Genomic DNA, 12,275 nt, shown 5'->3' with positions numbered 1-12,275 from the left:
CCCTTCTTTGGACTGGAGAAGCCTGTTTCTCTCTCTGCCTGTGTGTCGGTGTGTTTCTGTGCCCCTCTCTTCTGCACCCATTCCTTCTCTCCAGAGATGCTGCCTGTCCCGCTGAGTTACTCCAGCATTTTGTGTCTGTCTTTAGTCAGAGAACTGGGATGGGGTGAGGGATGGAGAGAGAGAGGGAGGGAAAGCAAGTCACCCATCCCTTCTATCCAGAGATGCTGTTCGAGTTACTCCCTCCAGCATTCTGTGTCTCTCCTCGGTTTAAACCAGCATCTGCAGATCCTTGCTCCACATTGCAGGTACCTGTTGGGAATGAATGGCTGGTGAACCTGTGGATGGAGTGGGAGATGGACCAGCAGCTCCCCCAAGTGGGGTGGTGGGTAACTGCAGGCGGGGTGGAGTGCTGGGTCCGACACCTTTTTAAAAATTTATATAATACAAATACTTTTATTCAGGAAACAAAAACAAACACATACAGAAGGGTAACACGATCAAAACTGCCTTTGCGGTAGTTTACAAACCAACATTCCCGGAATGGCGGGACTGTCGTATGTTGAAAGACTGGAGCGACTAGGCTTGTATACACTGGAATTTAGAAGGATGAGAGGAGATATTATTGAAACATATAAGATTATTAAGGGGTTGGACACGTTAGAGGCAGGAAACATGTTCCCAATGTTGGGGGAGTCCAGAACAAGGGGCCACAGTTTAAGAATAAGGGGTCGGCCATTTAGAACAGAGATGAGGAAAAACTTTTTCAGTCAGAGAGTTGTGAATCTGCGGAATTCTGTGCCTCAGAAGGCAGTGGAGGCCAATTCTCTGAATGCATTCAAGAGAGAGCTAGATAGAGCTCTTAAGGATAGTGGAGTCAGGGGGTATGGGGAGAAGGCAGGAACGGGGTACTGATTGAGAATGATCAGCCATGATCACATTGAATGGCGGTGCTGGCTCGAAGGGCCGAATGGCCTCCTCCTGCACCTATTGTTTATTGTCTAACAGTCGTCAATTTTAAAATAACGTCGTCATTATCAGTGTTACGCTCGATCCCCCGCGGCGACCAGCGGTCACGGAAGCCTCCAGCGTCCCCGTGGGCACCGCGTGTTCCCTCTCCAGGGTCACGCGTGCACGGACGTGGGCCCGGAACAGGGGCGGGCAGCCGATCCCTGTGCGGCCAACGACCACCTGCTGCCTGGACCCGCGAACGGCCATCTTGGCCAGGCCTAGGAGCAGACCCACAGGGAGACCCCCTCCTCCTTCCCGATCCCACCCACCCCCCCCCCCCCTGTACCGAGAGCCCAAATATCAGGAGCGAGGGGCTAAAACGGAGCCAAAACTCGAGGAGCGGCCCCTTCAGATACTCGAACATGGGCGGGGATCGCTGGTTGGCGCGGACCCGGTGGGCCTGTTTCTGCGCTGTATCTCGAAACTAAAACCAAACTAATCCCTACCTGCGGATCTCAGGCACGTTGTTCAGTCGAGCGGCTTCCAGCAATGCTTGACCTGTGGGGAGAGAACACAGGAGGCACCTCACTGCACTGCACCCACCTCACCTCACCGCACTGCGCACACCTCACCTCACCCACCCACCTCACTCACTGCACTGCACTGCACCCACCTCACCTCACCGCACTGCGCACACCTCACCTCACCCACCCACCTCACTCACTGCACTGCACCCACCTCACCTCACCGCACTGCGCACACCTCACCTCACCGCACTGCGCACACCTCACCTCACCCACCCACCTCACCCACCCCACTCACTGCACTGCGCACACCTCACTGCACACACCTCACCTCACCCACCCACCTCACTGCACTGCGCACACCTCACTGCACACACCTCACCTCACCCACCCACCTCACTGCACTGCGCACACCTCACTGCATTGCACACACCTCACCCACCCACACACCTCACCCACCCACCTACCTCACCCACCCAAACACCCACCGACCTCACCCACCCCTTTAGGAAAAGGGGAGGTGCAACGAGATCTGGGTGCCCTTGTACATCAGTCACTGAAAACAAGCATGCAGGTACGGCCTCACTGCACTGCACACACCTCACCTCACCTCACCCACCCACTTCACCTCACCTCACCCACCCACCTCACCACACCCACCCAACCTCACTGCACACACCTCATTGCACTCACCTCACTGCACTGCACACACCTCACTGCATTGCACACACCTCACCTCACTGCACTGCACACACCTCACTGCACTGCACACACCTCACTGCACTGCGCTCACCTCACTGCACTGCACACACCTCACCTCACTGCACACACCTCACTGCACTGCACACACCTCACCTCACTGCACTGCACACACCTCACTGCACTGCACACACCTCACTGCACTGCGCTCACCTCACTGCACTGCACACACCTCACTGCACTGCACACACCTCACCTCACTGCACACACCTCACTGCACTGCACACACCTCACTGCACTCACCTCACTGCACTGCACACACCTCACTGCACACACCTCACTGCACTGCACACACCTCACTGCACTCACCTCACTGCACTGCGCACACCTCACTGCACTGCACACACCTCACTGCACTGCACACACCTCACTGCACTGTGCACACCTCACCTCACTGCACTGCACACACCTCACTGCACTGCACACACCTCACTGCACTGCGCTCACCTCACTGCACTGCGCACACCTCACTGCACTGCACACACCTCACCTCACTGCACACACCTCACTGCACTGCACACACCTCACTGCACTCACCTCACTGCACTGCACACACCTCACTGCACACACCTCACTGCACTGCACACACCTCACTGCACTCACCTCACTGCACTGCGCACACCTCACTGCACTGCACACACCTCACTGCACACACCTCACTGCACTGCGCACACCTCACTGCACTGCACACACCTCACTGCACTCACCTCACTGCACTGCGCACACCTCACTGCACTGTGCACACCTCACCTCACTGCACTGCGCACACCTCACTGCACTGCGCACACCTCACTGCACTGCGCACACCTCACTGCACTGCGCACACCTCACTGCACTGCACTGCACACACCTCACTGCACTGCACACACCTCACCCACCCACCTCACTGCACTGCGCACACCTCACCTCACTGCACTGCACACATCTCACTGCACTGCACACATCTCACTAGTGGGGGGCCGCAAGGCTCGGTTCTGGGATCCCAGTTATTTACACTATATATTAACGATTTAGATGAAATAATTAAATGTAACATATCCAAGCTTGCGGATGACGCAAAGCTGGGTGGCTTTGTGAGCTGCGATGAGGATGCTATAAGGTTGCAGGGTGACTTGGACAGGTTGTGTGAGTGGGCAGATGCATGGCTGATGCAGTATAATGTGGATAAATGTGAGGTTATCCACTTTAGTGGCAAGAACAGGAAGCAATTATCGGAATGGAGGACACAAAATGCTGGAGTAACACAGCAGGACCGGCAGCATCTCTGGAGAGAAGAAATGGGGGACATTTCGGTTCGAGACCCTCCTTCAGAGTCTTTATCTGAATATCTGAATGGTGTCAGATTAGGAAAAGGGGAGGTGCAACGAGACCTGGGTGTGCTTGTACATCAGTCACTGAAAGCAAGCATGCAGGTACGGCAGGCAGTGAAGAAAGCTAATGGCATATTGGCCTTCATTGTGAGAGGATTTGAGTTTAGGAGCAAGGAGGTCCTACTGCAGTTCTACAGGGCCCTGGTGAGACCGCACCTGGAGTATTGTGTGCAATTTTGGTCTCCTAATTTGTGGAAGGACATTCTTGCTATTGAGGCAGTGCAGCGTAGGTTCACCAGGTTAATTCCCGGGAGGCGGGACTGACAAATGATGAAAGAATGGGTCGACTGGGCTTGTGTACACTGGAATTTAGAAGGGTGAGAGGAGATCTTATACTGGAGAAACATATAAAATTCTAAAGGAAGGCAGGAAAAATGTTCCCTTGACAACATCTTGATAGAACCATCACTCAAGTTCTAGAGTTTGTCATAGAGTCGTACAGCGTGGAAACAGCCCCAACATGCCCACACCGGCCAACATATCCCATCTACATTACATCTACCCCATCTCAACTCTCCCATCAGGCAAAAGGTGTAGAAGTGTGAAAACGCACACCTCCAGGTTCAGGGACAGTTTCTTCCCGGCTGTTATCAGGCAACTGAACCATTCTATCACAACCAGAGTGCGGTCACCAGCAGGGAAGAAACTGTTCATGAGTCTAGTGGTATCTTTAGGGATTGGACAGGCTAGATGCAGGAAAAATGTTCCCAATGTTGGGGGAAGTCCAGAACCAGGGGTCACACAGTTTAAGAATAAGGGGTAGGCCATTTAGGACTGAGATGAGGAAAAACTTCTTCACCCAGAGAGTTGTGAATCTGTGGAATTCTCTGCCACAGAAGGCAGTGGAGGCCAATTCACTGGATGTTTTCAAGAGAGAGATAGATTTAGCTCTTGGGGCTAACGGAATCAAGGGATATGGGGAGAAGGCAGGAATGGGGTTACTGATTCTGGATGATCAGCCGTGATTATATTGGATGGCGGTGCTGGCTCGAATGGCCGAATGGCCTCCTCCTGCACCTATTGTCTATTGTCTGCCACAGAAGGCAGTGGAGGCCAATTCTCTGGATGTATTCAAGAGAGAGTCAGATAGAGCTCTTCGGGCTCATGGAATCAAGGGATGTGGGGAGAAGGCAGGAACGGGGTACTGATTGTGGATGATCAGCCATGATCACATTGAATGGCGGTACTGGCTCGAAGGGCTGAATGGCCTGCTCCTAAAGCAGGAACGGGGTTACTGATTCTGGATGATCAGCCATGATCGTATTGAATGGCGGTGCTGGCTCGAAGAGCCGAATGGCCTCCTCCTGCTACTATTTTCTATGCTTCGACGGCCCATTGCTTCCGCAGATGCTGCCCGACCCGCCGGATTCTTCCACCCGTTCTGTTCTCGGTGGAGCCGACACTCACCCTGGGAGCCGGCCGTCGTGCTGGAGCAGTAGACCAGGGCGGCGGCCAGGGTGCCGAGTCCTGCCACGGTCCCCAGCATCCAGTCCTGCGGCCGCCGGCCCTCCCGCGATCGCCTCCCCGTGTCCGGAGGTCCGCGTTGCACGTCCCCCCAGCAGTGCCCCCCAGCGGCGGGAGGTCCGCGCGGCGGCATGTCAGGTGGTGAGCGCTCCCCGTAGGTGGGAGGACTGAAATGCAGTTGACTGTGCCATCCATCGGTCGGAGGTCCGACTTGCAGGCCGGTCCGAGAGCGACACCAGGAGGTGGGAGGACTGAACTGCTGGTTCCCGCAGCGCCCCGCCGTGTCCAGAGGGCCGCACTGCACGTCCATGCAGTGCCACCAGTCGGTCGGAGGTCTGAACTGCAGGTCGGTCTGAGAGCGACGCCAGTCGGTCGGAGGTCTGAACTGCAGGCACCAAGAGCGCCACCAGTCGGTCGGAGGTCCAGGTTGCGATCGTCGCCGGTCGGTGGGATGGATGGACATGAGAGGGTCGGGCTGCGAGCGACACCAGGAGGCCGGAAGACCAAGCTGCGAGCCTGAAGCCCGCGTGAGTCGCCCTCCGTCCGCGACCAGCTGCCCGGCCCCGGCCCTCGCCCCGAACCAGCGGGCCCGCAGGCAGCGCGTCAGCAGCGCCCGCGTCCTCCCCGCGGCCGCCATCGCCATCACCGCTACCAACCGCCCGGCGCGGCCTCGGCGTCACGTAACGGTCGGACGGAAGCGGAAATGGCGCCGCACCGACCCGCCCGCTGCACGCTGGGATCTGTAGTCCCTTTTTGACAACCGAGGAAAATCCCAGCTGGAGGTTTATTCTTCTTGCTTTCTTCGCACCTCGACACTCATCTGGCAGCGTCTCGCCGCGTCTCCTGCGTTGTTACGTGTTCTGCCTTCGACGTATTGAAACAGTACTACATTTCCCGACGGGCAATGCGGCGCGTGGCCGCTGCTTCCCCGCGGCTGGTGCATTGTGGGAGTTGTAGTTCACTGTGGGAAGGAGGCAGGAGAGTTCAGACCTTGAACTAAGACCCATTGCCTGGACTAGACCTCACACCTCAACCCCTCTCCCCCCTCACCCCCCCCCCCCCCCCCCCCCCCCCCCCACTGCCTTGGTCAGACCCACTCATCATGATTCCATCAGTTCCAGGAGCAGAATTAGGCCATTCGGCCCATTAAGTCTACTTCTGCGGCAGAGAATAGGTGCAGGAGGAGGCCATTTGGCCCTTCGAAAATTCCACAGATTCACAACTCTCTGGGTGAAAAAAGTTTTTCCTCATCTCAGTCCCAAATGGCCTAACCCCTTATTCTTAAACTGTTTCTGTGCAGTAGAAGACACAAACACAAACAGAAACAAAAGTCCTAAATGGCCTACCCCTTATTCTTAAACTGTGTGACCCCTCTGGTTCTGGACTCCCCTAACATCGGGAACATTTTTCCTGTCCAGTCCCTTAAGAATTTTATGTTTCTATGATATCACAAAATGCTGGAGTAACTCAGCAGGTCAGGCAGCATCTTGGAGAGAAGGAATGGGTAACGTCACCCATTGCTTCTCTCCAGAGATGCTGCCTGACCTACTGAGTTACTCCAGCATTTTGTACCAGCATCTGCAGTTATTTTCCTACATTCTTACATCATATGTCCGACCCGCCTTACCCCTTCTTAAACTGCGGCCCCATGTTGGGGGGGGGGGGGGGGGGGGGGGTGCTGCACCAATGCAGGAGAGGTTTGGACCCAACGGGTCCACTTGGTCTAGTATATATATATATATATATATATATATATAAGAAAATAACTGCAGATGCTGGTACAAATCGATTTATTCACAAAATGCTGGAGTAACTCAGCAGGTCAGGCAGCATCTCTTCAGCATCAGTCTGAAGAAGGGTCTCGACCCGAAATGTCACCTTATATATATATATATATATATACACACACATACAATACCCGTTCTCCTGCCTTCACAGTCTTAACATGAGCCTCGACACGAAATGGAGAAAACTCGATGGGCCGAATGGCCTAAATCTACTCCTATGACTTGTGATCCTATGTCACCTATCCATGTTCTCCAGAGATGCTGCCTGACCCGCTGAGTTACTCCAGCACTCTGTCTTGTTTAGCTTAGTTTATTGTCACGTGTACGTGTATGTGGTATTCGGTCAGCAGAAAGGCTATACATGATTACGATTGAGCCGTCCACAGTGTAGATACATGATGGAGGGAATAATGTTTAGTGCAAGATAAAGTCCAATTAAAGGCTTGATTGTAATCATGAATGGTCTTTCCGCTGACTGGATAGCACGTAACAAAAGGCTGTTTACTGTAGGTAGACACAAAATGCTGGAGTAACTCAGCGGGTCAGGCAGCATCTCGGGAGAGAAGGAATGGGTGATGTTTCGGGTCGAGACCCTTCTTCAGACTGTTTACTGTACTCAGTACACATGACAGTAAGCTAAACTAAACCACAAATTAGCTTACAATGAAACGCACATTTTAAAATTACAGCTCTCTCCAGAAAACTCTTGCGAGGAAGCAGTTTGCAATAGAGCTCGGTTTGGTGTGAAGAAGGGAACTGCAGATGCTGGTTTACACCGAAGATAGGCACAAAGTGCTGGATTAACTCAGCGGGGTAGGTAGCATCTCTGGAGAAAAAAGAAGGATGACTCTTTTGACCCGAAACGTCACCTCTCCATGTTCTCCGGAGATGCTGCCTGTCATGTTCATAAGTGATCATAATCTTAATCATAATCATACTTTATTAGCCAAGTGTGTTTTGCAACATATGAGGAATTTCATTTGCCATACAGTCATAACAATAAAAAGCAACAGGACACACAAAATACATTTTAACATGAACACCCACCACAATGACTCCTCCACATTCCTCACTGTGATGGAAGGCGAAAAAAAATGATAGGAGCCGAATTAGGCCATTCGGCCCATCAAGTCTACTCCGCCATTCAATCATGGCTGATCTAACTCTCCCTCCCAACCCCATTCTCCTGCCTTCTCCCCATAACCCCTGACACATGTCATCCATTCTTGAGGGATATGAGCCAAACGCAGGAAAATAAGTGGCGTAGAAAGGGTAGACAGTCAGAACCTTTTCCCCCAGGGTGGAAATGTCACAGACTAGAGGGCACAGCTTTCAGGTGAGAGGGGCAAAGTTTAAAGAAGATGTGGGGGGCAAGTGTTTTTACACAGAGGGTGGTGGGTGCCTGGAACGCGCTGTCAGGGGTGGGGGTGGAGGCAGATACGATAGTGGTGTTTAAGAGGCTTTTGGACAGGGGCGTGGATATGCAGGGAATGGGGGGATATGGGTCACGTGCAGGCAGAAGAGATCAGTTTAACGGCATCATGTCCAGCACGCTCATTGTGGGCTGAGCTAGACACAGCGTTCTGGAGTAACCCAGCGGGTCAAGCAGCATCTCTGGAGAAAAAGAATGGGTGACGTTTGGGTTCAAGACCCTTCTTCAGACTGAGAGTCAGGGGAAAGGGAGACGAGAGATAAGCAAAAAGGTGCAAAGAACAAATGAATGAAAGGTATGCAAAAGGACGAATCAAAGCCAGCTACTGAATAGCCGTGAATGAATGGCGGAGTAGACTTGATGGGCTGAATGGCCTAATTCTGCTCCTAGAACTGATGAACAGGTCTTTGTTCTGTGGTTGTGTGTAATGGTCGGAGCCTGCCCCCTCCTGGCAGTGCCAGTTATTACTGAAAGACTTGAATCTCTTGATTGAGAGTTTCGAACTTTTAATTGTTTAAAAGTCTTTCAAAATCGTGACATCCGAACAGACACCAAAATGTTGGTGTACAAAGCAGTGGTGATTCCAACGCTCCTGTGTGCATCAGAAACCTGGACAACGTACCGACACCATCTGAAAACGCTTGAAAAGTACCATCAACGATGTGTTCGAAGCAGCTTTAAATATCAGCTGGGAGGAGAGAAGAACCTGTCTCCCGACTACATCCTATCCCTGTCCCCCCCCACTCCCCTGACATCAGTCTGAAGAAGGGTTTCGACCTGAAATGTCACCCATTCCTTCTCTCCCGAGATGCTGCCTGACCCGCTGAGTTAATCCAGCATTGTGTGTCAATAAACTAAATTTAACTGGAGTTTAGAAGGGTGAGGGGGGGACCTCATTGAAACTTACCGAACAGTGAGCGGCCTGGATAGAGTGGATGTGGAGAGGATGTTTCCACCAGTGGGAGAGTCTAGGACCAGAGGGCACAGCCTCAGAATGAAAGGAGGTTCCTTTAGGAAGGAGATGAGGAGAAATTTCTTTAGTCAGAGGGTGGTGAATCTGTGGGATTCTTTGCCACAGCCGGCTGTGGAGGCCACAAGTCAGTGGATATTTTTAAGGCAGAGACAGATAGATTATTGATTAGTGCGGGTGTCAGGGGTTACGGGGAGAAGGCAGGAGAATGGGGTTAGGAGGGGTAGATAGATCAGCCGTGATTGAATGGTGGAACAGACTTGATGGGCCGAATGGCTTAATTCTGCTCCTAGAATCATTGAATTGATGAATATTCTGCCGTGAGGAATAATGATGGATTTCTCATCCCTTCAAATGTCAAGGACTAGAGGGCACAGCTTTATTTAAGGTGAGAGGAGCACATTTTAAAGGAGATTTGCGGGGCCCGTTTTTGTTTTACACAGAGAGTGGAGGTTGGTTTAGAAGAGGATGCAGAATTTGTTTATCAGAAAGTCAACACGTGGAACTGCAGATACCATGATTTCATAGAAGAAAGGAGACTGGGGTAACTCAGCGGGTCGGGCAGCATCTGTGGAGAACATGGATAGGTGACGTTTCACAGAGTGCTGGAGTAACTCAGCGGGTCGGGCAGCATCTGTGGAGAACATGGATAGGTGACGTTTCGGGTCGGGACTAGTCTTCAGACCGGCGAGCCCTGTGGTTGTGACGCTGCGGTTTACTTTTCGAGACATTAATCCGTGGCTTCGTTCCTTTGCAGGTTCTTTGCCAACATGGGTTGTGAATCATTCCTGGCAGCTTCGTGCCCCCAGAGTGAGTACAAAGCCCCCTGTAACATCGTGACCCTGCGCACCCCACAAAAACAACCTGGGGAGAGTTGCTGCCTTACAGCGCCAGAGACACGGGTTCCATCCAGACTACGGGAGCTGTCTGTGCGGAGTTTGTACTACTCTCTCTCTCTCTCTCTCTCTCTCACACCTTCTCTCCCTCTATCCCCCTCTCACTCCCACCCCCTTCCCCTATCCCTCTTTTCCCCTCTCCTCCCTCACTCTCTCCCTCACTTTCTCTCTCTCACTTTCTCTCTCACTCCCTCTCTCCCTCCCCCCTCTCTCTCCCTTCCTCTCTATCTCTCTACCTCTCCCTCCGTCCCTCTCTCCCTCTCCCCTCCCTCCCTCTCTCCCTCCCTCTGTCCTCTCCTCCCACACTCTCTCTCTCTCTCTACCTTCCCCCTCTCTCCCTCCCCCCTCCCTCTTTCCCTCCCTCTCCCTTCCCCTCTCCCTTCCCCCTCTCCCTTCCCCCTCTCCCTTCTCCCTCCTGCTCCCTCTCTCCTTCCCTCTACCTCCCATCCCTCTCCCATTCACCCTCTCTCTCTCCCCACCCCTCCCTCTCTCCCCTTCACTCTCTCCCCATCTCCCCCCTCCCCATCTCTCCCTCCCTCCCTCCCTTCCCCCTCTCTCTCTCCCCCCCCCCTCTCTCTCTCTGCCTCTCTCTCTCAATTCAATTTCAAATTTTCAAGTTAAAAACTTTATGGGCATGGTAAGATACATCGTTATATTGCCAAAGTATAGAACGTAACATACATATTTAAAATGCATGAATATAAATACAAGTATACAATGCATCAGTCTGAAGAAGGGTCTCGACCCGAAACGTCACCCATTCCTTCTCTCCTGAGATGCTGCCTGACCTGCTGAGTTACTCCAGCATTTTGTGAATAAATACCTTCGATTTGTACCAGCATCTGCAGTTATTTTCTTCCAATGCATGGGTAGATCTGCCCCTGTACATATACATATATATATATATATATATATATATATATATGCACGCAATACATTTATAGCCCTTTATCCATTGCTACTCGTTCTTGCAGTTGTAAGCAGCAAGTTTAGCAGGTCAATATTAATTTTCTTAGTGTCAATTAGTCCCTCTCCCTCTCTCCCACTTTTTAAGAAAAGGAGGGAGAGAGAAAACGGGTAATTATAGACCAGTTAGTCTGACATCAGTGGTGGGGAAAATGCTGGAGTCAATTATAAAAGACGAAATTGCTGAACATTTGGATAGCAGTAACGGGATCGTTCCGAGTCAGCATGGATTTACGAAGGGGAAATCATGCTTGACAAATCTACTGGAATTTTTTGAGGATGTAACTAGGAAAATTGACAAGGGAGAGTCAGTGGATGTGGTGTACCTCGACTTTCAGAAAGCCTTCGACAAGGTCCCACATAGGAGATTAGTGGGCAAAATTAGGGCACATGGTATTGGGGGTAGGGTACTGACATGGATAGAAAATTGGTTAACAGACAGAAAGCAAAGAGTGGGGATAAATGGGTCCCTTTCGGAATGGCAGGCAGTGACCAGTGGGGTACCGCAAGGTTCGGTGCTGGGACCCCAGCTATTTACGATATACATTAATGACTTAGACGAAGGGATTAAAGTACCATTAGCAAATTTGCAGATGATACTAAGTTGGGGGGTAGTGTGAATTGTGAGGAAGATGCAATAAGGCTGCAGGGTGACCTGGACAGGTTGTGTGAGTGGGCGGATACATGGCAGATGCAGTTTAATGTAGATAAGTGTGAGGTTATTCACTTTGGAAGTAAGAATAGAAAGGCAGATTATTATCTGAATGGTGTCAAGTTAGGAGGAGGGGGAGTTCAACGAGATCTGGGTGTCCTAGTGCATCAGTCAATGAAAGGAAGCATGCAGGTTCAGCAGGCAGTGAAGAAAGCCAATGGAATGTTGGCCTTCGTAACAAGAGGAGTTGAGTATAGGAGCAAAGAGGTCCTTCTACAGTTGTACCGGGCCCTGGTGAGACCGCACCTGGAGTACTGGGTGCAGTTTTGGTCTCCAAATTTGAGGAAGGATATTCTTGCTATGGAGGGCGTGCAGCGTAGGTTCACTAGATTAATTCCCGGAATGGCGGGACTGTCGTATGTTGAAAGGCTGGAGCGATTGGGCTTGTATACACTGGAATTTAGAAGGATGAGGGGGGATCTTATTGAAACATATAAGATAATTAGG

General features: G+C 51.8%; 2 protein-coding genes across 2 annotated transcripts in view; one reads left to right on the top strand and one right to left on the bottom strand.

Moving 5' to 3' along the window:
- Positions 1 to 5,803, bottom strand: part of clpb (ClpB family mitochondrial disaggregase) — a 114,459-nt gene extending 108,656 nt beyond the window's left edge. The window contains exons 1-2 of the mRNA XM_078401972.1: positions 5,009 to 5,803; positions 1,455 to 1,506 (exon numbers count right to left, since the gene is read on the bottom strand). Coding sequence (XP_078258098.1) covers positions 1,455 to 1,506; positions 5,009 to 5,708 — 752 coding nt within the window. The 5' untranslated portion in view covers positions 5,709 to 5,803. The remainder of the gene's footprint in view (positions 1 to 1,454; positions 1,507 to 5,008) is intronic.
- LOC144595034 (uncharacterized) overlaps positions 1 to 12,275 on the top strand; it is a 311,478-nt gene that overhangs the window by 226,587 nt on the left and 72,616 nt on the right. The gene's annotated exons all lie outside the window — the stretch shown is intronic.

The sequence above is a fragment of the Rhinoraja longicauda genome, chromosome 7 (assembly GCF_053455715.1).
Source record: "Rhinoraja longicauda isolate Sanriku21f chromosome 7, sRhiLon1.1, whole genome shotgun sequence".
NCBI classification, from domain to species: domain Eukaryota; kingdom Metazoa; phylum Chordata; class Chondrichthyes; order Rajiformes; family Arhynchobatidae; genus Rhinoraja; species Rhinoraja longicauda.
Note: the sequence above shows the minus strand (reverse complement) of the source record. Positions and strands in the feature narration are given on the sequence as shown.